Source organism: Haliotis cracherodii, unplaced genomic scaffold (assembly GCF_022045235.1).
Source record: "Haliotis cracherodii isolate W230 unplaced genomic scaffold, xgHalCrac1.p SCAF_11, whole genome shotgun sequence".
NCBI classification, from domain to species: domain Eukaryota; kingdom Metazoa; phylum Mollusca; class Gastropoda; order Lepetellida; family Haliotidae; genus Haliotis; species Haliotis cracherodii.
In genome coordinates this window covers 1,227,985-1,254,995 of record NW_027266266.1, presented here as the reverse complement: position 1 = coordinate 1,254,995, position 27,011 = coordinate 1,227,985, and the positions used below count along the sequence as shown (strand labels likewise).

The window sequence follows — 27,011 nt, the reverse complement described above, 5'->3', positions numbered from 1 at the left end:
AGATAAGACTGAACCGATGGTAGGCTGTGTGATTCTGTGATACAGCTGTTTGCGGGTTATCGTGTCCCAGTGCTTCTCAGATAAGATTGTACTGATGGTAGGCTGTGTGATTCTGTGATGCAGCTGTTTGCGGGTTATCGTGTCCCAGTGCTTCTCAGATAAGACTGAACCGATGGTAGGCTGTGTGATTCTGTGATACAGTTGTTTGCGGGTTATCGTGTCCCAGTGCTTCTCAGATGAGACTGAACCGATGGCAGGCTTTGTGATTCTGTGATACAGCTGTCTGTGGCTTATCGTGTCTCAATGCTTCTCAGATAAGACTGAACCGATGGTAGGCTGTGTGATTCTGTGATACAGCTGTTTGCGGGTTATCGTGTCCCAGTGCTTCTCACATGAGACTGAATCGATGGTAGGCTGTGTGATTCTGTGATACAGCTTTTTGCGGGTTATCGTGTCCCAGTGCTTCTCAGATAAGATTGTACTGATGGTAGGCTGTGTGATTCTGTGATGCAGCTGTTTGCGGGTTATCGTGTCTCAATGCTTCTCAGATAAGACTGATCCGATGGTAGGCTGTGTAATTCTGTGATACAGCTGTTTGCGGGTTATCGTGTCTCAATGCTTCTCAGATAAGACTGTACTGATGGTAGGCTGTGTGATTCTGTGATACAGCTGTTTGCGGGTTATCGTGTCTCAATGCTTCTCAAATAAGACTGTACTGATGGTAGGCTGTGTGATTCTGTGATACAGCTGTTTGCGGGTTATCGTGTCTCAATGCTTCTCAAATAAGACTGTACTGATGGTAGGCTGTGTGATTCTGTGATACAGCTGTTTGCGGGTTATCGTGTCCCAGTGCTTCTCAGATAAGACTGAACCGATGGTAGGCTGTGTGATTCTGTGATACAGCTGTTTGCGGGTTATCGTGTCCCAGTGCTTCTCAGATAAGATTGTACTGATGGTAGGCTGTGTGATTCTGTGATGCAGCTGTTTGCGGGTTATCGTGTCTCAATGCTTCTCAGATAAGACTGATCCGATGGTAGGCTGTGTGATTCTGTGATACAGCTGTTTGCGGGTTATCGTGTCCCAGTGCTTCTCAGATAAGACTGAACCGATGGTAGGCTGTGTGATTCTGTGATACAGCTGTTTGCGGGTTATCGTGTCCCAGTGCTTCTCAGATAAGATTGTACTGATGGTAGGCTGTGTGATTCTGTGATGCAGCTGTTTGCGGGTTATCGTGTCTCAATGCTTCTCAGATAAGACTGATCCGATGGTAGGCTGTGTGATTCTGTGATACAGCTGTTTCCGGGTTATCGTGTCTCAATGCTTCTCAGATATGACTGTACTGATGGTAGGCTGTGTGATTCTGTGATACAGCTGTTTGTGGCTTATCGTGTCCCAGTGCTTCTCAGATAAGACTGTACTGATGGTAGGCTGTGTGATTCTGTGATACAGCTGTTTGCGGGTTATCGTGTCCCAGTGCTTCTCAGATGAGACTGAACCGATGGTAGGCTTTGCAATTCTGTGATACAGCTGTCTGTGGGTTATCGTGTCTCAATGCTTCTCAGATGAGACTGAACCGATGGTAGGCTTTGTGATTCTGTGATACAGCTGTCTGTGGGTTATCGTGTCTCAATGCTTCTCAGATGAGACTGATCTGAGCAGCAGCGAGGGTGGTACAAGGTATGAATTTATGTTGACACAGCAGCGAGGGTGGTACAAGGTAGGAATTTATGTTAACACAGCAGCGAGGGTGGCACAAGGTAGGAATTTATGTTGACACAGCAGCGAGGGTGGCACAAGGTAGGAATTTATGTTAACACAGCAGCGAGGGTGGTACAAGGTAGGAATTTATGTTAACACAGCAGCGAGGGTGGTACAAGGTAGGAATTTATGTTAACACAGCAGCGAGGGTGGTACAAGGTAGGAATTTATGTTGACACAGCAGCGAGGGTGGCACAAGGTAGGAATTTATGTTGACACAGCAGCGAGGGTGGTAAAAGGTAGGAATTTATGTTGACACAGCAGCGAGGGTGGTACAAGGTAGGAATTTATGTTAACACAGCAGCGAGGGTGGCACAAGGTAGGAATTTATGTTGACACAGCAGCGAGGGTGGCACAAGGTAGGAATTTATGTTGACACAGCAGCGAGGGTGGCACAAGGTAGGAATTTATGTTGACACAGCAGCGAGGGTGGTACCAGGTAGGAATTTATTTAACAGAGCAGCGAGGGTGGCACAAGGTAGAAATTTATGTTGACACAGCAGCGAGGGTGGTACAAGGTAGAAGTTTATGTCAACACAGCAACAAGGATGATACACTGCTGGACATGGCTTCTCAACAGTGGCATTACACGGTCACACTGCCGGACATGGCCTGTCAACAGTGGCATTACACGATCACACTGCCGGACATGGCCTGACAACATTGGCATTACACGGTCACACTTCCGGGCATGGCTTGTCAACAGTGGCATAACACGGTCACACTGCCGGGCATGGCTTGTCAACAGTGGCATTACACGGTCACACTGCCGGGCATGGCTTGTCAACAGTGGCATTACACGGTCACACTGCCAGACATGGCCTGTTAACAGTGGTATTACACGGTCACACTGCCGGACATGGCTTCTCAACATTGGCATTACACGGTCACACTGCCGGGCATGGCCTGTTAACAGTGGCATTACACGGTCACACTGCCGGACATGGCCTGTTAACAGTGGCATTACATGGTCACACTGCCGGACATGGCTTCTCAACATTGGCATTACACGGTCACACTGCCGGATATGGCCTGTTAACAGTGGCATTACACGGTCACACTGCCGGACATGGCTTCTCAACAGTGGCATTACACGATCACACTGCCGGACATGGCTTGTCAACAGTGGCATTACACGGTCACACTGCCGGACATGGCCTGTTAACAGTGGTAGTACACGGTCACACTGCCGGGCATGGCCTGTTAACAGTGGCATTACACGATCGGCCACACTGGCAGCCATTGGGCTGGTGAAGGTGGCTCGAGGAGCTTTTAGCCAACTGCCCAGCCATTCGACGCTCTGTCCGTGTAGTTGCCGCTCTGTCCGTGTGGTAGGTGTTCTGTACATGTAGTTGGCGCTCTGTCCGGGGGGTTGGTGCTCTGTCCATATAGTTGGCGCTCTGTCCGTGTGGTTGGTGCTCTGTCCGTGTAGTTGGTGCTCTGTCCGTGTAGTTGGTGCTCTGTCCGTGTGGTTGGTGCTCTGTCCGTGTAGTTGGTGCTCTGTCCGTGTGGTTGGTGCTCTGTCCGTATGGTTGGTGCTCTGTCCGTGTGGTAGGTGCTCTGTCCGTGTGGTTGGTGCTCTGTCCGTGTAGTTGGTGCTCTGTCCGTGTAGTTGGTGCTCTGTCCGTGTGATAGGTGCTCTGTCCGTGTGGTTGGTGCTCTGTCCGTGTGGTTGGTGCTCTGTCCGTGTAGTTGCTGCTCTGTCCGTGTAGTTGGTGCTCTGTTCGTGTAGTTCGTACTCTGTCCGTGTAGTTGGTGCTCTGTCCGTGTAGTTGGCGCTCTGTCCGTGTAGTTGGTGCTCTGTCCGTGTAGTTGGTACTCTGTCCGTGTAGTTGGTACTCTGTCCGTGTAGTTGGTGCTCTGTCCGTGTAGTTGGTACTCTGTCCGTGTAGATGGTGCTCTGTCCGTGTAGTTGGTGCTCTGTTCGTGTAGTTTGGGCTGTGTTACATGTGGGTGGGATTTGTTTGCACACATAACCCGGTTCGGAAAGTGCTGGATAAATGCATTTTCACCTCAGGTTTAATTTTTATAAAGTCACTGGACACTCTGGATGTTCAGGGTGTCTTGGTTCCCCACCAGTTGTTTGAATCCTTGTCATTCCCTGATTAAAATGTTGAAGATTGTGTGACGTTTGACGGAGGTTTGAGGTCATGGTGTAAGAGGGGATGGAGGTTACGTTTTAAGGAAGGTTTGGGGTCATGTGTGACAGAGGATTGAGGTGACGTTTGATGGAGGTTTGAGGTCATGTGTGACAGAGGATTGAGGTGACGTTTGATGGAGGTTTGAGGTTATGGGTGACAGAGGATTGAGGTGACGTTTGATGAAGGTTTGAGGTTATGTGTGACAGAATGTAGAGGTCATACACACATGCATACACACATATGCATACAAAACACACACATACATACACAAACATGCATACACACATGCATACGCACATATGCATACACACATATGCATACAAAACACACACATACATACACATACATACATACATACATACATACATACATACATACATACATACATACATACATGCATGCATGCATGCATGCATGCATGCATGCATGCATGCATACATACATACATACATACATACATACATGCATCGATCTCAATTGGGTGGATCGATGCTCATGATGTCAATCACTGGATTGTTTGGCCCATACTCGATGGAATGTTGCTGAGTGCGGTGTTAAACAACATACAAAACAACCAACCAACATGCTTAAATGCACACATACACATACATATTACACATACAGTCACACACACACACACACACACACACACACACACACACACACACACACACACACACACACACACACACACACACACACACACACACACACACACACACACACCGCCCCGCCCCGCCCCGCCCATAAGTCTTGCCCTGCTGATCTGACCTCAAAGGTTACGACCCTTGTTTGCTCTCATTCTGTGACGAGATTATACGAGGCACACTCCGAGTACGTGCTCTCTCGTTGTGTGTCAGTTGACGGTGTTTGGAGTCCTCAAGGTGCGACAGTAAGTTTGACAGCTGACGGGGAAGGTATGTACTGAAAACTTAAGTATTCACTTCAGCGTAGAAATAGTTTCTCTACATTAAATCGTTACATCTGAAAACTTTCCTTTCTGTCCTGACAAACATATTGTATCCGGACAGTTCGTTAAGGGAAGGATTAACCCGTCGCTACTTGAAAGTGTGAGAAAAGGTCACCTATTAACAGCACACGACTTGAGGCAGGAAAACAATAGGAGACTTTACAACTTGTGATGTCTACAGGTGCACGACAAAGTTCACTGCCTCGCAATTGTTCATATACTACCCACACGCTTGCTTCCATTCTTGCTACACATCTGTCACACTGTCATGCAGTTATGACACTATGCATTGCACCTCGAGTTTACCCTGGGAATTTATGTTATTACTATGATGACAATGAAAGCTATGTGTATGATAACAAATCATAATAGAAGTAGATAATAAATAATATTGTTCATAATTAGTACCATTTTTTTAATTGGAAGTACGTCTGTATATTAAATAGATTCTAATAGCCACGTGCTGCAGTGCCTCGCCATGTTTCAGGACAAGATTTATTCAACGGTAATTCATCGGGAATGCCGTTGTAACTGTCCCCACATGTGCGTGAAGGTCATAAGTCCTAATCCCTGTGGGCGTTCACAATCGCCGTTGACCTGTCACTATACAAACCTGCTTCAAATAATAACAATTTGACAAAAGCGTCGCTAAACCGATAATCATCCGCAGCCATAATAAGATTTTAAGAACTAGATACGTCTATTTTCCAAACAAAGACGTCTTTTCGTCTTTGGTCTGATGAAATATCGTCATTTGATCACGTGGAATACATATATACACCGATTGAAAAGCGAATGGTCCTTGAAACGTCCAGAACGCTGAGTGTGGAGTGATGGATTTATTGGGGCAATGAAAGGCTGTGGGCGACTTGGCAGAGCAAAGCAAGGCTGATTAATGACTAGTTTGATATTTGATTCTCTCTCTTTGTGGTGTACGTAATATATAAAAAGTACTGGGAGACAAATAAAAGGTTTTAAATCGAAAAATAATTTATAAAATCTGCTATTACTTAAACATCCTAATATTATAATATTCGCCGTGTTGTTCAGCGGAAACCGGAACTTGTACGTAATAGATGGGCAGGCGGTCAGTACACAGGATGCTGGCCAACTGTGTCACCACACGTCACCACACATAGGAGATAAACTCTCTCTCTCTCTCTCTCTCTCTCTCTCTCTCTCTCTCTCTCTCTCTCTCTCTCTCTCTCTCCCCTCTCTCTCCCCCTCCCCTCTCTCTCTCTCTCTCTCTCTCTCTCTCTTGTACATACTTTATCGGGGAGATGTATCAAGGGTAAAGAGATACCATCTATCTGAATTGCTGCCCCTACTAATGCACGGGTCAGTGGAGAACCATGGTCACCTTTGTCCCCGAGTCACAGAGATAGAAGAAAGAAAGAATTTTGATATTAATGACAAAGCACTGACCAGCTGCAGGGCATCTGGAAACAAAGGATTTAGCTGGGGGGGGGGGGGGGGGGAGGGGGGGGGCTCCGGGGACAAAGGTGACCATGGTTCTCCACCACTGACCCGTGCATTAGTAGGGGCAGCAATTCAGATAGATGGCATCTCTTTACCCTTGATATTTATTTATTGAAACATTCATGCTACTTGGAGTGAGTGAGCCATTGACAATATAGTGTAGATGTACACACAAATACAACATTTAACGCCGCTTTAAACAACAATGTAAGTTATATCACGGCGTGTCAGCTTGATGTGCGAGGAATGCGTTTAATGTTTCGTGCACGTTTATAAAACACAGGATATCGCGATTTCGCGAAGCCAAGGCTTCTGAAATCACACAAATTGAAACAAGGAGCCATATTGATTACTATATAAAGTGTACCGAACGAACATACTACAAACAGTTCGCGTCTTGTTTTGAATTGCAGAAAAACCAAGTCGAATCATCGACCTAACCTCATGTTGAGGTCTAACGGTTTATTCCGTCACCCGTACACGTACGATCTACCACATAACAAACAATGGCGAATGAACACAATCGTTATGACACAGTGCCGTATTTACCAGTGTGGGAGTTTGGGACATGCCCGGCTCGGGTCGACCCACCACCACAAAGGAAAACATTGATGCTGTCCTCAACTTGGTACTGAAACTAGGCGCATCCCACTTCAGGGTTGGGGGGTACCACGGGTTGGGGGTACCACGGGTTGGGGGTACCACGGGTTGGGGGTACCACGGGCTCGTGTGTGGCAATAGGTGAGGTGAAATGGGGTTTAACGTCGTGTCCAAGATTTTTGCACTTATATAGCGACGTGCATGTACGTGTGTGTGTGGCTGCTTGTACTAGTCCGGACTGATGCCGATTTGAACTGCTAGGTCACTGAGATACCATGCCGCAGTTTAACATGAATACCCCACTCAGTATACTGACTCCGAGCCCACCCGTCCTTGTTTTAGCCCCTTAATGCCGAGCGCCAGACAGGGTAATAACAAGTACAATCTTTCAACGTCTTTTGGTATGACGCTCTCCGGGCGGACGCTCCACCACTAGACCACGGAGGCGGTCATGTGTGGCAATAGAAGCAGTCCTCCAGGTACATGTACATCTCGGTATATCAAAGGCGACTATGTTTGTCGTAAGAGGCGACTATACTTGTCGTCAGAGGCAACTATGCTTGTCGTCAGAGGCGACTATGCTTGGCGTAAGAGGAAACTATGCTTGGCACAAGAGGCGATTATGCTTGTCGTCAGAGGCGACTATACTTGTCGTAAGAGGAAACTATGCTTGTCGTAAAAGGTGACTATGCCTGTCGTAAGAGGCGTCAGGCTCGCTGACTTATTTGATGCATGTCATCGTATCCCAATTGCGTAGATCGATGCTCATTATGTCAATCACTGGATTGTCTGGTCCAGACTCGATTATTTACTGACCGCCGTCATATAACTGGAAGATTGCTGAGTGCGGCGTTAAACAATAAACAAACTAACAAATATGTCAGTATGTCAAGGGTTTGTGCCGGATGGGCTCCTGGAACACTATGAGATGAAATGAAGGCTACGCGCGTCACTACTTCTAACGCCGTGTTGTCCAGATAGAGTGGACAAAAAAGGCTCATTGGAGGCAAGTGGCATGTGATAAGGGGCGGTGGGGTAGCCTAGTGGTTAAAGCGTTCGCTCGTCACGCCGAAGACCCGAGTTCGATTCCGCACATGGGTACAATGTGTGAAGCCCATTTCTGGTGTTCAAATAGAAAATCATAAAGGAGCTAGATCCATGACGAAAGTTATGGTGTCCTTATTTTGGGGATCGAATGGTGACCTCATTCTATAAGTAGCTCAATGCCATCCGCCTACTATGGACTCACTAAGCAATAACCCCTATCGTCTTTAGATATAATCCAATCTGTGTATCCATAATCTTGTTTAATTGGCTTCCTCATCACGTGTTCTCTGTCCACCACATATAATTCTGTCCCATAACTCAGTCTTGTTGACAACGGTATTCGGTCTTTACGGTAACGTCGCTATAACACTATACAAAAGACGTTGTTGATGTCCATAACGTGCCGACTTTGTCATCCAGACATTAGAAATGACGTCATGATGTAACGGGAATGCTGCTCAAAGCGGCGTAAACCCCAACTCACTCACTCACTCACTCACTCACTCACTCACTCACTCACTCACCCACCTGTAAGAAACGCCCATGAAATAAATCCAAATATTATAAACCGCGATGCACGGTCAGCCAGACCTCCAGATCCATTAAGGAGCTATTTCATCAACGTAGCCACATTCTTCTCTCGCCAGGCGGTTCGGGAATAACTGTGACCCGGCTGCCCACGTGACTACTCCAGATAGACGTTATATTACATCAGTACAGGGGTGTCCTTGACCCGCCTGCCCACGTGACTACTCCAGACAGACGTTATAGTATATCAGTACAGGGGTGTCCTTGACCCGGCTGCCCACGTGACTACTCCAGACAGACGTTATATTACATCAGTACAGGGGTGTCCTTGACCCGGCTGCCCACGTGACTACTCCAGACAGACGTTATATTACATCAGTACAGGGGTGTCCTTGACCCGCCTGCCCACGTGACTACTCCAGACAGACGTTATATTACATCAGTACAGGGGTGTCCTTGACCCGGGTGCCCACGTGACTACTCCAGACAGACGTTATATTGCATCAGTGATGTACCGAGTGGTGTGTTATCCCTGCAGTGTTTTATTGTACGATAAACAACGACCACGAGTCGTTTATCAACATTATGTTCAGCCTCTTTAAGGATGGCGATAAATTGTACCAGCATTGACAATATTTAACCATATTTAAATAATGATGACTCCCTCAATAGAATCCATCCTCGGCAATGACGGACAAGTCCATTTTATGCACAAGTGGGTATTTCCAGCATATTCTCACAATCCTCACGTCAATTATCTGTATCATTTCTCCCAATGCCGATTGCCAGATCTCTCCCGTTGTTACATGCGATCGTTTGTCCATCGCTTTTATCTGCGCTGCCCAACTACATCTCTCACTAGACACTTCCCTCTCAAAAATAACGTCGTCATATATACGACGTCATCAAGTTGTGAGCGCATGTTCGAATCTCCAGAAATGACGTCATGATACAAACATGTTCTATCGTGAAATAAAAACGTTTCGTTCTTCATTGTTCTTTGTGATTTATCGTGCAGCTATCTCATATATTATGATTATGTTCCCTGTCTAGCGCTAGGGGACCAACCATTTGATATTCTGAGGGTAGGATTTTATATAATAATATAATATATAATAATAATTTATATAAAAATATAATTTGTCCCAGAACAGTCTTGAAAAAAAGAATTATGTTTCCGACTGTTAAAAAAAAAATCGTTACATCATTGTATCTAGGTCCCTTCAATGATATACCACTTTCAACTCGACAAACCTGTACACCTACGGCCCCTCAATGATCAAGGCTCATGGTTACCCCCGGCAGCGACAGGTCCGACTGCAGAGACAGACGGATGTCGCATTCAACACACCACATCCCATGCTGAGTAAGATGTTCCAGCAGGGAGAGGCCATATGTTATATGATATTCTTGCTGCGTCATGGAGTGACCTATATGCTCCCCCTGGTAATAGCGACATGCCGGATATGCGAGCAGTGCCTGTCATATTCGAATCACGTTCTGATAATAAACTGGTCCTTTCTTTTCAGAATGGGGAGTCACAATCACGACTTCGAGAAAGGAGAAGAACACAAGAAGTGAGTGGATACATTTATGTTTTTTGTTACACATATATAATTTTTTATAATATTCTCCATAGTGCATGTTTTTTTGGTATAAAATAATGTCTCGAAGGGATTGTTAAGCGTGCGTTCCTCAGCTCAGTTGCATACGTGATTGGGGGTTCCCCTACAGGCGGACACACTTCGGCTTCTGTGTGCACGTGTCACACGTGCTGTTCATGCATAATGTGACATTGTGATTAGACGTTGCGTTCAGATACAAAGCCACGGTATTTTTAATGTACATCTCAACGAATGGTCTGGTATTGTCATCTTGCAGTTTAAACTTTTGGCGATAATTCTAGCGAATGGAATAACATATCGCTGGCCAGTCAAATTTCCATTCTCGATAACCTAACCAGGGTGCCGTTGTACAAAGCGATCTTAGCGCTCAGGTGATCGTAACTCCCATACCTTCACATAGATTTACGACAGTCGTAGCGCTAAGGTTGTTTTGAACATATTTGTTTTGTCATATGTCATACCGCCCCACACCATGACACTACCACCCCCATTCCGCTACGTCGCCAACAACGTTTTCTGCCATCTGTGAATCGGAGGTAAAACCTTGATTCGTCCACAGGGGCTTGTGACGCAAAAATAGCAGCTACAAGACTTGGTTACACCCAATGTCAGTGTACTTTATAAAAGAATAGTATATATAGAACACTGACACTGGGTGTGACCTTTATCTTGTAGCTGCTATATTTTGGGTCACAAGCCCCTGTGGATTCGCATGTGAACTTGGTGTAACGCTACTAGCGCATAGCTTGTCCCTGGTGTTGCCTTGCCCACCCAAATCTTTGCCGCCTATGGTAGGCTGTTCGGGTCACACTCTTCACAGAACGCCTTGCTTTCCGGCGGAGGGCATAGATCCGGGTTTTAACGGTAGATGTTGAAATTCGCCTTCCTGTTATTGTACGGAATTCACTATTGATAACGGGAGATGGTGTGAATCTATTGCGTCGTGCAATTAATGTAATGAGACGATCTCGGTGTCGTTTTCTTTGGATATTGACGATAACACGAGACGAGAAAGCGATTACACGAGTCGAGAAAGCGATTACACGAGACGAGAAAGCGATTACACGAATCGAGAAAGCGATTACACGAGACGAGAAAGCGATTACACGAGACGAGAAAGCGATTACACGAGACGTGAAAGCGATTACACAAGACGTGAAAGCGATATGTATATAAGCAATATCTCCTCTTGGTCACTGTAGGGGTGTCATGTGTCATGTGTTTCTATACGATAAAAAGTACATACATAAAACAACAGTAATGAATTGTGGTGGTATTGTTTCTTCAAATGTGAGAGCTGAGATTTTTGTTATTATTCCTATGTAAGGTATGTTGAAATCTTCTCAGTAATCACTTTAACATAATAACTGTACAGACGCAGAGATTCTACAACAATCCACGGATTTCTGCGAAATCTAATTGATTGATTTATGGCCAAAATTAGGTGTTTTATGGCACCCTCACGTCGTCAGAGCGTGGCAGATCATGGCAATACTCTAAAATAAATCAGGTTAAAATCAGAATATATACTATTCAACAGAAGTTAAAGAACACCCAATTCTTGCATATGACTATGGTTAAACAGTCACGGCTGATTGTATTGCAATACACAGTCTTATCACTGTGGGTGTTCCTTTACTTGTTTTAAGTAGTATATGTTGCTACAGTGTGAATGACATAATGCCGTTTTCTGTAAATATTCTTTTTTTGTCATTTGATTTATGATCAACTTGTATTTTATCCCTTCTCTGATGCAAATCTACAAGTATATATACTTGCATCTAGTAATTTGATAAACACCTATGAGTAAGTGAACGTGGTTTTACGTCGCTTTTAGCAATATTCCAGCAATATCACGGCGGGGGACACCAGAAATCGGTTTCAAACATTGTACCCATGTCGGGAATCGAACCCGGGTCTTCGGCGTGACGAGCGAACGCTTTAACCACTAGGCTACCCGACCGCCCCTCCTTCTATATTGTCCAAGGTTACAGGTTAATGACGCTCCCAAAAGTCGTATGTGTGACTTAAGGTAAAGATTTACATGTTATCGAAATGTATATATATATATATTGCGATGAAGAAAAAAACACATCAGCCCCCAATGATGAAGAGAACAACAAAACAACCCTCAACCCAATGCCACATGTCCGACATCGTATGCGTGAGCGTCGCCAGTCAGTGTCACACTACTTACGGTCAGGTATAAGTGTACTGGATCAAAATACGAACTGTTTATTCACGGGGTAGATAAACTAGTTGTGTCAACACTACATCGTATGATGAGCCCGACACACCCGGGTGTTGTAGGTGAAGTGGTAGCCGAGACGACGGGAAGAGGTATATCTGACCCAGGTCAAACATGTCCTCTTTGACACAGACATATTTGACCCACATAAGTCTGAGGGGGGACTTGTCATGTTTGCATATTGTATGAATGTATTTGTCCCGGTTTACCTAGGCAATGATGGTTGTCCAGTATTAGCTTTGATCTGGTGTGACACGTATCGTGTTCACAATGTCTTCTTGAATGTTTTCTGATGCTGTTTAGAATGAATGAGTGAGTAAATACTGTACCCTTGTCAGGAATCGAACCCGACCCTACGGCATGACGAGAGAACACTTCAGCCACTGGGCTACCCTACCGAACTACTGTTGAGCTAGTTAAATCTGCTATAACACACCATATATGCTGGAAACGGCTGTCACCCTAATTAGCAGGGTTGATGTGAAAATAATAAGTTGTTTGTGTCGAAGAACTTGTTTGTGGCATCGTTTCAGAGAATATGGGTTGCAAGGGTTAGTGGTCGCGAGGGCTGGTTGCAAGGATGGGTCCCAAGGGTTGGTCCCAAGGGTTGGGCACAAGGGTGGGTCCCAAGGGTTGGCCCCAAGGGTTGGTTGCAAGGGCTGGTTGAAAGGGCTGGTTGCAATGGTTGGTCACAAGGGTGGGTCCCAAGGGTGGGTCCCAAGGGTTGGTCCCAAGGGTTGGTTGCAAGGGTTGGTTGAAAGGGCTGGTTGCAAAGGTTGGTCCCAAGGGTCGGTCCCAAGGGTTGGTCGCAAATGTAGGCTGAGAGGATGAGTGCCGAGTAGCGAGGTTGCTTTTCAAGGAACATGACATAATTATTATTTTTTCTTCCAGGGCTGCATCGAGGCCCTTGATATACGCCATCCTAGCTGGCGCGGTGCTGGTGGCGCTTGGCCTCGCCCTTGGTCTGGGTTTGGGCTTGAGATCGCTGAACACCGAACAGGAAGAAGTGACGGTGACAGCAACTACCTCGACACCGTCAGTAGAGGAGGCACATTCAGCAACTGGGACATACAGATACGCTTCAGTTGCATCGGACTCCAAAATATGTTCAGAGATAGGAATGTAAGTAGCACTCGTCACAAACACAGTTGGTAGATAATCTATTTAGCAACTCAGTTGCGATTCTCAAATAATGCAACAAAATGAACCCTAAGTACCAAATACAAAGAGTGGCATAACAGCTCCGTTTGCAAGGACGAGGAGCGGCCTAGGATCTGTTGCTTAAGTTGTGGCGATCTTCCAACCACGGTGGGGCAGTGGAGCTGTCGTTCGGTTTCAGGTTCTTTTTTTCACATGGGTTCAATGTTTTAAATCCATTCTTGATGTGTCTAGCCGGGATATAATGCTGGAATGTGTCTGAATGGGACGCAAACTGATCCAGTCTCCAGCTTATATTTATGAACATTGTTGATATTCCATGCCTATCTATTTTTCCTGCATTACCTTTCTCCAAGTCAGACGATTCACTTATGCATCTCCTTTACGTTGTTACAGGGCATTTTCACTCAAGAACTCACCTTCACTTTGTGTCAGTTCATTGGCGTATGAACCTTCATAGAGTGAGGGCCAAAACTGTATGAACGTCGGAGCTTGCGGCAATGTTTGGCCCTCACTCTATGAAGGTTCATACGCCAATGAACTGACACAAAGTGAAGGTCAATTCTTATAATTATTTTATAACAATTTCTTACCTTAAAGGATGTAGGCCAAGATCTAAACACAATTTTATTTAGTACGTGTGACTTCATGTTTACACTGACAGCCATACATCAACCAGCTATACCGCGGAATAAAATGGTTCCTTAAAAAGAGAGGTGACATGAGCGTATGGATACATAACTTGCTCTTCAGAAACATCTTGCGCAACACATGTGTTCAAATCATATCAGCATTAGATGAGAAAGGTCTCAGAAGAACTACCTCAGTAAGTCATAATGACACCGCGTCGTAATACATTTTCTTCAAGTACAAGACGTCAAAATGGGCGACACGATAAACGTGACGCAAGAGATATCCGAAGCTGTCTATGAGCCTGTGGCAGTTACATGTGTTAGTCATTAAAGATCAACTGGCCGATCATTGAAAGGTGATTAAAGATGCGTCAAACAGACACCAAAATAAATTCATAGATTGCTGGAGACGGTCACTGTCAGCCTAGACACGGATCGAGTCGATACTACGATGGTTTGGATGTGCCTTTCGTCGTTAGTTCATTAGGATGGGCTGTAGCGAAGAAATTCGTGACCAATCATGCAGTCAAGCTCTCTGGCGTTTCTCAATGTATACTGAAACGCTGAGACCAAGATTAAAGGTTCTAAATGATCAGAAAGAATGCTTATGTATGTTTACGTGCTAGGGAATTCCCAAGGGTTTCCCCAGGAATGTGGAAGTAGTCCGTCAGTGTTTTCGTCATTTCAAGAACAAGGTCTCATGAAAAACGTTTGAACGTCAAATTGTGCCGTTCAGATGAACGACAATTTCGCGGTCATGTGACCGACCTCTCCGCCAATGGAAAAACCGTATATCGTGTAAACTTCAAATTACAAAATATGTGTATTGTTTTCGGTTCATTGGGGTACGAATCGAAAAACCGATGTGCACACTGTATGAATCATAATGATTCTTACAAAAGTTTGCGCATAGGTTTTTCGATTTATACGTCAATGAACCGGAAATAAAACCAGTCAATGCTTATAATTAAATTCGGCAAACAAAACATACAACAGTTTAACCAATAACAGTTGTTTGTATCAAAGCAGTCAAAATTGACGAGATTGATAAATATTCCAGGTATAGGAATACATACTGTGGCGTGACATGAATCAGGGTATTGTTTGATATATGCACATATATTAACACGCCTACAACGTCAATAGCCAATCAAGGGAGAGTAGAATCAAAACAAAGTTCATTGGACCTGTCAAGAGGCGAGAAGAACTGCAGCAGTCAGACTGTAACGAACCGGACCAAATATGTCCGGCAGAAGGCGGTTGTTTCAAATGGCATGGTCAGTTGCCGCCAGATTCGAACATTTATTCCCTGAGAACGGGAAGACACAGTTGGAAAATATGCTGGTTAGAAAATTAAATAAAACCCGAAGACATGATAGTTGTGGAACCCAGGCGAGCGGGAAAAAACAGTCGACGAGCCTGCATGTTTGCTATTTCTTTCCTTCTCGGCCTTCGGCCCCAAGGGGTTGTATGACAATGAATATGCATGAATTTCGCTAAATGTCCTGTGCATGACGATACACGTGAGCAGAGAGTGAATTCCCTCGACGGTAATATTGGATTCCCCGACATTCAGTTGTAATAAAAGTAGTCCGCTTCGGTGGGCGTGACTTAATATTTTTACATTCATTGGGAAATGAATGCAATAACACGTGAACAATTCAACTAATCATAATGCAGGAATTTCAATGAACCCAAGGACAATTTACTTATATCTCTTTGAATTACCAAATATCACAGCTGATCTGGAACATGCAAATGAGGAATTTGTTTGTGACGTCACCTTTTTGCATATGACGTTATTCATTCAATTATTTAGAGACCGCCGTCATATAACTGGAATATTGCAGAGTGCGACGCTTTACAACAACCAACCAAACAAAAATAAATAAACAAAATACGTGCGTGAACTGCTTGAAAGGCTCAGAACCAGTTTTGTCCTTCCTGCCTATATCCTCCACACCTGGGGCGGTGGGCTTGTGGTTCGCTCAGCGCGCCGAAGGTCCGGGTTCGATTCCCCACATGAGTACAATGTGTGAAGCCCATTCATGGTATCCCCCGCCGTGATATTGCTGGAATATTGCTTAAAGCGGCCTAAAGCCGTACTCATTCACTCAATCTTCCACACCTCATACTTGATAGAGGCGAAACCTGATTCAATGTGTCTCCCTTTCCTTCCAGAGACATCATGGCGCGCAAGGGCGGGTCGGCTGTAGACGCCGCTATCGCCTCCATGCTGTGTACAGGACTGGTACACCGCCACAGCGCCGGGATAGGAGGGGGGTTCTTCATGACGATCTACAACAGGTGGGTGTCAGTGAGGGTGGGTGTTCTTCATGACGATCTACAACAGGTGGGTGTCTGTGATTGTGGGTGTTCTTCATGACGATCTACAACAGGTGGTTGTCTGTGAGTGTGATGTTCTTCATGACGATCTACAACAGGCCGGTGTCAGTGAGGGTGGGTGTTCTTCATGACGATCTACAACAGGCCGGTGTCAGTGAGGGTGGGTGTTCTTCATGACGATCTACAACAGGTGGGTGTCTGTGAGGGTGGGTGTTCTTCATGACGATCTACAACAGGCCGGTGTCAGTGAGGGTGGGTGTTCTTCATGACGATCTACAACAGGCCGGTGTCAGTGAGGGTGGGTGTTCTTCATGACGATCTACAACAGGCCGGTGTCAGTGAGGGTGGGTGTTCTTCATGACGATCTACAACAGGTGGGTGTCAGTGAGGGTGGGTGTTCTTCATGACGATCTACAACAGGTGGGTGTCAGTGAGGGTGGGTGTTCTTCATGACGATCTACAACAGGCCGGTGTCAGTGAGGGTGGGTGACGATGGATGCGTTGTGTCGAGTTTTTGTTACTACAGCATCAGCTTGGAGCTGACAAAGAGAACTTACTCTTAAATAGATTGCGTAATTAACGAAGGATCTCAAACTTTTGTTTTAGAACTTCGGAAACAGTTAATGTCCTTGATGCCCGCGAGAGGGCGCCACTTCTGGCCAACCAGACCATGTACATCAACAGGACCGACGGCCTGACCTCCACCCTGGGTGAGTTGAGCACCACACTCGGTTCTACTAGGCTTTCTCCGCCACCTACAGCATCCCGAGACAGCACAGGTGTAGTGACTTTATTTCACTGCCGCCACCACGGGTGAATTGCAAACAACTCTACACTCAAGTCTTTGACAGGCTTGGAAGTGATACACATAAGGGAGATAACTGATGCATGTCAACTTCTTCATTATGAGGACCACAACGTTTCGGAGTATATGCTTACTCCTTCATCACGCCTTATTGCTTTGATCTGTGTCAGTGCTAATTACCTAGCTGGCTTCCATTTGCCCATTGCTATTCCTTCACCTATCAGTGCTAATTACCCCCGGCCTCCCGTTTGCCCATTGCTATTCCTTCACCTATCAGTGCTAATTACCCCCGGCCTCCCGTTTGCCCGTCTGTACATTGAAATACGGCGTGCCCCGTACTTCTATAACAATACCGTCATTTAGATTCCACTATATGCATGGTTAGTGAGTGAGTTGGGTTTAACGCCGTTTAAACAGTATATTTTAGTTTAATGACGGCGTGCCCACTTGGTGCTGTTTGTTTGTTTGTTTGTTGTTTAACGCCGCACACAACAATATTCCAGCTATATGACGGCGGTGGGAAAATAATCAAGTCTGGGCCAGACAATCCAGTGATTGACATCATAAGCATCGATCAGGATACGATGACATGCATCGACCAAGTCAGCGAGCCTGATCACCCGATCCCCCGATCCCGTTAGTCGCCTTTTACGGAAAACATAGTCGCTTGGTGTGTGGGGAAAGTCTGTGAGGAGTGAAAAGAGTGAGGTCTATGACGTTTACCACTTTGGTGAAACCCACGAGCAGGGGTGTGGTGCTGATAAAAATATAATCCCAACTAATGGTATTCTGGTGTTCTAACCCAGGGTCATAGGTTTCCGGGACGCCTAAGGGACCTTGAACAACTGGACCTGCCCAGCCGTCGGCTTCAGAGGTAGTTATATCATTGTTATCTGCGCAGGTGGCCTGGCGATCGCGGTCCCCGGAGAGATCAAGGGGTACTGGGAGGCTCACCAGCGTTACGGGCGGCTTGCATGGAGGGACCTCTTCCAGCCCGCCATCAAACTGTGTCGGGAGGGAGTGCCGGTCTACGAGCCGCTGTCCGTGGCCATCAACCGGTACCCCGACCTGCTGAAGAACTTCTCTCATTCGTAAGTCAAACACCAACCGATACACAATGTTGTCGAGAACTTCTCCAATTAACATTAGCCGATGCATGACCTTCCCAAGAACCTTTTCCCACATAAGTCAACCACCAACCGATACGCGACCATATCGAGACCTCCCCCCATACGTAAGTCAAACCCCAAGCGATACACGATGTTGTCAAAACCTCAAGTCAAACGCAAGTCAACCATGAGCCGACACACGACCTGCTCGAGACCTTCCTCCCACAGGTACATAAGTACTAGATGAGACGGCACGTAAAATAACAGTGAGTGGACGTTCATTTTTTTTGCCCCGGTTTTGAATATTGCAGCTTTATTATATACTTCAGTGTGAAAGACGGAGTTTTCTGAAGTTGAGAACAGTGATGTTTCTGTATAAACTGTCAATTTCTCATTTAACTCGTCAAACGAGGCTCAGTGCGGTTTCCTTCGCTTCCAACAGCGGTCTCCTAGTTTTCAAGAATATTTTTGCCAAAATATGACTTTGTATATAATCATATATCAATGTATGATAAAGAATTTTCGTGACCCTAAATACTTTTGGATACTTTTGTTTATATTTTTTAAGATTTTGCAAACACGAAACTACTTTTTTAAGTCGCAAATACAATGGATAGGTAACCGTCCCTGTGTGTCTTGTAGGGAGAATTTAGGTTTCAAGCTTTTGCATTTGTTATGAAATAATTTAATTTTCCGGTAGACAACTGCACAAAAATTAGGGAATAAATAGGATATTCCATGTGTCTGCTGAAATATGATGTTTGTCTCATCTCGTGACGGGGGCAAAGGAGACATCTTCTATATCCTCTATGTATCACGGCGGCCATTAAATGTTCGAGTCTGGTGCGTCCACACCAGTGACTGACATGACGTGCAACTTGACATCCGATCCGCATTTAGGGCTCATGTAGCGTTAGGTCACCCATCCACATGGATTGGCTCACTCTGATTTGAAAGTGAAAGTGAAACGTGAAAACACATTTTTGTATATTCAGGATGTATTTCGACGCAACTACGGGGGAACCTGTCAAGGTCGGTGAGAAGGTGAAGCTCCCCCTGTTGGCAGACACTCTCAACACCATCGCTGAGGGGGGACAATCTGCGTTCTATAATGGCTCACTTACTGACATCATCGTCAACGAAACTCGGCAATATGGTGAGACTAGTAGCAACATAAACCATACAAAACACACAACAGCAATATAAACATATGAAACGAAATACTAAATAAATTGATTGAGTGAGTGAGTGAGTTTTACTCCGCTTTTAGCAATATTCCATCAATGTCACGGCGGATGACACCAGAAATGGGCTTCACACATTGTACCCATGTTGGGAATCGACCCCGGGTCTTCGGCGTGACGAGCGAACGCTTTAACCACTAGGCTACCCCACCACCCGTACTATATACAAACAGGTCACGACCACTTCACCCACAAACCCAGTTGCTATAGGATCATCATCAGTGATTCAGCAGTAGTGCTGCCAGTGTTTCGGCCAGGGATGACGATTTGCAATAATTCGAATCATCAAAAACCAAACTTCATCACAACAGCTTGACAAGCGTTATTCGTCCAGTACTGGCGGCATGTAAGCTCATAAATGTATCACGAAACTGCACTCTCTTCTCATGAAACACAGAACTGGCACACCATTACAATCTACAGCCTTTCAACTGCCTCAGTTATCATATCCTGACAATTAATTGAAAGCCGCGATGAAACTCCCACACCTCGTGAAACGCATTATACCGATGTATGGAGCGTAAAAGTAGTACCTGACACGTGACCTTATTTGCATATTTATATATGGTCTGATCTGACACTATCCATAACATCCAACATAAGTGGAACGTTAACGTTATTGGTTGTATTTAGTTTTCAATAATATTGGTGTAAGAAATTGATATGAACGTTGTGAGTATTAAGTGAGTGAGTGAGTATGGTTTTACGCCGCTTTTAGCAATATTCCAGCAATATCACGGCGGGGGACACCAGAAATGGGCTTCACACATTGTACCCATGTCGAGAATCGAACCCGGGTCTTCGGCGTGATGAGCGAACGCTTTAACCACTAGGCTACCCGACCGCCCGTTAGCGGTACAAACCTAATCTATCATGACATGTGATCGGTGAGGTAGCCTGGTTGTTAAAGCGTTCGCTCGTAATGCCGAAGGCCCGGGTTCGATTGCACACATGTGCAATGTGTGAATGTGTGAAGCCCATTTCGGGTGATATTGCTGGAATATTGCTAACAGCGGCGTGAAACCATATTCACTCACTCACTATTATGATATGTTGCATTGACCTGCACTGAACCTCGACTGATCTCATCACGGGCACAATGGTAGAATGAAGTATTCTTGATCTGAACTGTCTGAACCACAGGCGGAATAATCTCCCGGGAGGATCTGAACCAATACAACGCCACCTGGAGGACGCCGTTGTCGGTGACCTTGAGAGACAACCTGACCCTGTACTCTGTCCCGCCCCCCGGCAGTGGGGCTGTGTATGAATACATCATGAATATCCTTGACGGTAAGTAGTCCGTGAACTTCATTTCAACGCCACAGGCATTATTATTCTAGAGTTTATATCACGACAACCTGTAAATAGTCGAGTCTGGACCAGGCAAACAGGTGACTAACAGAATGAGCAACGATCTACGCCATCGGGGCACGATGCCATGCAATTGCATAGTCTGACCACCCGACCGAGTAGTCGGAATCCCCACTGCTGGTGTTAGACTTGTCAGGTTAAACTTCTTAAACAAATACGTGGATTGTGTCGATTAATGAAGAGTTAGAACGGATTTTGTTGCTTATCTTATGATTCACATTCATCATGCATTGTCTTGTTGCTAGGTTACGACTTCACGCCCGACAGTCTGTCGACAAATGAGAAGAGCGTATTGACGTATCACCGGATCGTGGAAGCCATGAAATTTGCCTACGCCAAGAGGACGGATCTGGGGGACGAGGACTTTGTCGACGTGGCAGAGGTGAGAGGTCATGTCCGACAGATAACCTACACAAAGCAAGACATCGACAACAGTTTCTGCAGATAATAGCATTATCAACACTAACATCATTTATCTAATGCAGTATTTTTTATCTACGATATTAAATGTAGGGTTGGAAAATGGAAATACAAACCACGACTTGGAATATATTAAAAATATATAGGGCAGATGTGACGGACGTGTCTGTGTAGGAGTGTGGCATCACATCGCCTGTTTTTAACACTATGATTATCTCCGTACTCAGCTCATACAGAACATGACATCCCGCGACTACGCCGATTCCATTCGGGCCAAAATAAACGACTTCCGCACGGAGGACACCGACTTCTACGGCCCCACCTTCTACGACAGCGTCAAGACGGGGACGACACACACTTCCATCATTGACGCTCAGGGCAACGCCGTTGCTATAACATCTACCATCAACACCTAGTCAGTATAGTGTCTATATCACTTCACCTAGTCAGTATAGTGTCTATATCACATCACCTAGTTAGTATAGTGTCTATATCACATCACCTAGTTAGTATAGTGTCTATATCACATCACCTAGTCAGTATAGTGTCTATATCACTTCACCTAGTCAGTATAGTGTCTATATCACTTCACCTAGTCAGTATAGAGTCTATATCACATCACCTAGTTAGTATAGTGTCTATATCACATCACCTAGTCAGTATAGTGTCTATATCACATCACCTAGTCAGTATAGTGTCTATATCACATCACCTAGTCAGTATAGTGTCTATATCACATCACCTAGTCAGTATAGTGTCTATATCACATCACCTAGTTAGTATAGTGTCTATATCACATCACCTAGACAGTATAGAGTCTATATCACATCACCTAGTCAGTATAGAGTCTATATCACTTCACCTAGTCAGTATAGTGTCTATATCACATCACCTAGTCAGTATAGAGTCTATATCACATCACCTAGTCAGTATAGAGTCTATATCACTTCACCTAGTCGGTATAGTGTCTATATCACTTCACCTAGTCAGTATAGTGTCTATATCACTTCACCTAGTCAGTATAGTGTCTATATCACATCACCTAGTCAGTATAGAGTCTATATCACTTCACCTAGTCAGTATAGTGTCTATATCACTTTACCTAATCCGTATAGTGTCTATATCACTTGACCTAGTCAGTATAGTTTCTGTCACTTCAGCTAGTCAGTAAAGTGTCTATATCACTTGACCTAATCCGTATAGTGTCTATATCACTTCACCTAGTCAGTATAGTGTCCATATCACTTCACCTAGTCAGTATAGTGTCTATATCACTTCACCTAGTCAGTGTAGTGTCTATATCACTTCACCTAGTCAGTATAGTGTCTTTATCACTTCACCTTGTCAGTTTAGTGTCTATACCACTTCACCTGGTCAGTATAGTGTCCATATCACTTCACCTAGTCAGTAAAGTGTCTATATCACATCACCTAGTCAGTATAGTGTCTATATCACTTCACCTAGTCAGTATAGTGTCTATATCACTTCACCTAGTCAGTGTAGTGTCTATATCACTTCACCTAGTCAGTATAGTGTCTACATCACTTCACCTAGTCGGTATAGTGTCTATATCACTTCACCTAGTCAGTATAGTGTCTATATCACTTCACCTAGTCAGTATAGTGTCTATATCACTTCACCTAGTCAATGTAGTGTCTATATCACTTCACCTAGTCAGTATAGTGTCTATATCACTTCACCTAGTCAGTATAGTGTGTATATCACTTCACCTAGTCAGTATAGTGTCTATATCACTTCACCTAGTCAGTATAGTGTCTATATCACTTCACCTAGTCAGTATAGTGTCTATATCACTTCACCTAGTCAGTATAGTGTGTATATCACTTCACCTAGTCAATGTAGTGTCTATATCACTTCACCTAGTCAGTTTAGTGTCTATATCACTTCACCTGGTCACTATAGTGTCTATTTTACTTTACCTAGTCAGTATAGTGTCTATATCACTTTACCTAGTCAGTATAGTGTCTATATCACAAGAGTGGATCTCGAAAGGTTGAACTGCTATACCCTTGGCATTATAGTGTGATAAAAAGTGTTTTTTCAACCGCCTCGTTTAAAATCTTTCAAGAATATATATATTCGGTCAACGCTAATGTTTAACCATGTATATCAGCCGTAAGCGGAATCTGTGTATACCGGACTCTTTAATTACACAATGGTCAAACGTTCTCATAATTTGATAATCCGGATATGTGTTAATCCGGGCGATTTCACTGAGAGGGATGTCCGGATAAGCGAGCATGAACTATGTGTGGTGGCGGCTTTGTGACGTCGTCTGCTGTTTCTGTGTTGTCAGTTTCGGCTCCAAGGTTCGCGGTAGCACCACAGGCATCGCCTACAACAACGAGATGGACGACTTCTCCACACCTGGGGAGGTCAACTACTTCGGCGTGTCCGCATCCCCCGCTAATTTTATCGAACCTAGAAAACGCCCCCTGTCGTCGATGTGTCCAAGCATCGTCATCGACAACAACACCGGAGAAGTTGTGCTGGCAGTCGGGGCGGCGGGAGGCACAAAGATCACAACCTCCACTATGCTGGTAAGATGATGAGAGAACGCTCTTAATATATCTGTTACCTTGGCAGATAGGAGATGACTGTAGTTACTGAGGTTATTATAAACCCCATTGTTGCACTTCATCTTGTAATATATCTTGTACCGGCGTAAATATTCAAAACAGTCACTGGTAATTATTCGAGCTGCATGTCCATAGCTGAATTCGTCATCTTTAACATTAAGTCATCATAAAAAATGTTATTATTCATCACCATCTTCATAATTCAAATTCTTTTCATCATCATCATCATCATCATCATCATCATGAAATACACATCGTTATTGCGATGATCATCACTATTCGTTCATCGTCGTTGTCCACCAGATATTAGCTCGCAATTAAACCGCGAAAGAGACTCTACTTCGACATGTTTCACATGCCGGGTTCCTCCTCCAGGTGAGCCTGTACACCCTCCGCCTTGGGCTGCCTGTCGGGGCCGCTATAGACAGCAAGCGGCTCCACCACCAGCTGCTGCCGAAGACCCTCAGTGTGGAGAAGGGATTTCCCCAGGTACTGTCTGACAGGAGCCCTAACATGCAGACGTAAGAGGCCTGACTGCCTGATCCAGACCACATCTGTGATATAGCTGGAATATTGCTGACTGTGGAGTAAAAAACAAACAAACAAACGCAATGTAGGACACCGGTAGGTAGTATACAACGTCGCAGGTCGTCACGATGTCCACGTCACTGATGGTCTAGATACACAAGTTAGTGAGTGAGTATGGTTTTACGCCGCTTTTAGCAATAGTCTAGTAGTATCACGGCGGGTGACACCAGAAATGGGCTTCACACACTGTACCCTTTGGACGAGCGAACGCTTTAACCACTAGGTTACCCGACCGCCCCAAATACACAAGTGAGAATTTGGTGGCCAAAATGGTTAACTGAAAGCCGTCCATTGATAACATGATTGCCTTGGTGCACCTGTACCAGGACAAGGTTGGAACTCGTCCTATATGCGACCTATGTACCTGTTTGTTCACGGTATCACCTAAGAATCGTTCAACCCAAGCGGGTCCAGGATACTCTATTCAAGTGTTTCAGGTCTTAGTAGGCCAAAGTTAAAATTTCCTTTATTTTAATTGTTTTGTTTGGGTTTTCATTCGCAGGAAATTTTGGATGGATTAAAGGCCAAAGGTCACAACTTGACCCTCGATAATCCGTCGTCAGTTGTCGATGCGATTCACGTGACGGGAGGCATGCTCCACGCCGCCAGCGACATCCGGAAGTTCGGGGCACCAGATGGATATTGATGACGTCATTATTAACCGTCCTACCGCATTCCAATACATTGTCACAGAATCATTTAACATCAGAATACCAGAGTGGGTTAACCACATTGCCGACATGCTCCACAGTCGTACTGTAGTCTGTGTAGCAATAAATATACACATAGGTGGGTATGTATACTTATCGATCTGTACGTGTAGGCTGTGATCGGTACATATACGCATAGATCGGTACATATACACATAGATCGATACGGATTCACAGCGATCAGATCCGCAAGTATACAGTTTGATGGATACTTATGCACATAGATCGGTATGTATACACATTGATCGGTGCATATACTTATTGATCGGTACGTATACACATTAATCGGTGCATATACTTATTGATCGGTACGTATAAACATTGATCGGTGCATTTACTTATTGATCGGTATGTATACAAATTGATCGGTGCATATACTTATTGATCGGTACGTATACACATTGATCGGTGCACATACTTATTGATCGGTGCATATACTTATTGATCGGTGCATATACTTATTGATCGGTATGTATACGCAGTAAATCTTACGTGAACATGGGCGATACAGTTTACATATGTAATCATGAAAATGTGTGGTACACAGTTTACACGTGTTACCATGGGAACATCGGGGATATAGTTTACACGTGTTACCATGGGAATGTCGGGGATATAGTTTACACCTGTTACCATGGGAATGTCGGGGATATAGTTTACACCTGTTACCATGGGAACATCGGGGATAAAGTTCACACCTGTTACCATGGGAACATCGGGGATAAAGTTCACACCTGTTACCATGGGAACATCGGGGATAAAGCTCACACCTGTTACCATGGGAACATCGGGGATATAGTTTACACCTGTTACAATGGGAATGTCGGGGATACAGTTTACACGTGTTATCATTCACACGAGGGTCAGTTTACACATGTTACTATGGTAACATGTGTTACCATGGAAAAATGAGGGATACAATTGCTCATTTAAACCAATTCTATTTTTCATCGGATTATTCCATTTTTAGATATTTTAGTAAACGGTGCAAATTTATATTTTACGTTCGCATCGTGTATTCACAGAGTAGGGAGCAGAATTATAGTTCAACGATTGATTACAAGTGTATCAGGACGAAGATGTAATCTTGTCTAAAAACCGGTTAAGCAAACAGCAATGTAAGGTCTACTGACAGACAAACAGACAGACAGACAGTCAGACAGTCAGACTCACTATCTATTCACTATTAGACCAATGGCCAGAAAAACAATTATACAAAAGTTTATCTGAAAAATATGTGAAAAATATGACAATTCCTTCGTCGCACAACATGGTTTTCCCCGGAAACACACGAGTGGTCACGGGTGTGCGAATAAGTTGCGTCCATTATGAGCGTCCTTGGTGTAGCATGAGACGAGGTCATGTCTCTGAGACTAGGTCATGTCTCTGTGACCAGAGTCTTCTATCACACCATTATACTACACAGTAAAACCAGTTGTTTTGCTTGGTTTCCGGGCCCGCTGGCTGGAAGTGGAATACATCGCCCTGTTATCTCCCTGTCGCGTGTGAAGTAACCTGTTGACTACATATATTTACACATCCCTTAAACAAAGTGATACAAATAGAGAGGCACTTCACCAGCTGGTGTTTTGTAACATCACTGGAACGTCAAGATTTTACATGGTTATC

The 27,011-nt window shown here is 44.7% G+C and overlaps 2 protein-coding genes across 2 annotated transcripts; one reads left to right on the top strand and one right to left on the bottom strand.

Annotated features, from left to right (window-relative positions):
* Window positions 1-3,030: 3,030 nt before the first annotated feature.
* LOC139456000 (aggrecan core protein-like) lies at window positions 3,031-3,732 on the bottom strand. Its single transcript, XM_071237520.1, has one exon. The coding sequence runs from the start codon at window positions 3,730-3,732 to the stop codon at window positions 3,031-3,033; it is 702 nt and encodes a 233-aa protein (XP_071093621.1).
* Window positions 3,733-4,729: 997 nt separating this feature from the next.
* On the top strand, window positions 4,730-27,011 carry LOC139455190 (glutathione hydrolase 1 proenzyme-like). Its single transcript, XM_071236741.1, has 13 exons — window positions 4,730-4,816; window positions 10,053-10,100; window positions 13,288-13,518; window positions 16,368-16,493; window positions 17,139-17,242; window positions 18,239-18,428; window positions 19,442-19,602; window positions 20,834-20,983; window positions 21,310-21,446; window positions 21,712-21,899; window positions 23,802-24,045; window positions 24,460-24,573; window positions 25,175-27,011. The coding sequence occupies exons 2-13, from the start codon at window positions 10,054-10,056 to the stop codon at window positions 25,316-25,318; spliced, it is 1,836 nt and encodes a 611-aa protein (XP_071092842.1). The 5' UTR covers window positions 4,730-4,816; window position 10,053; the 3' UTR covers window positions 25,319-27,011.

Coding starts and splice junctions, on each gene's coding strand:
- LOC139456000 (XM_071237520.1), bottom strand. CDS start 3,732: ATGTGTGCAAACAAATCCCACCCACATGTAACACAGCCCAAACTACAC.
- LOC139455190 (XM_071236741.1), top strand. CDS start 10,054: ATGGGGAGTCACAATCACGACTTCGAGAAAGGAGAAGAACACAAGAA. Junction 13,519..16,367: donor ATATGTTCAGAGATAGGAAT/GTAAGTAGCACT, acceptor CTTTCCTTCCAG/AGACATCATGGCGCGCAAGG. Junction 19,603..20,833: donor CAACGAAACTCGGCAATATG/GTGAGACTAGTA, acceptor TCTGAACCACAG/GCGGAATAATCTCCCGGGAG.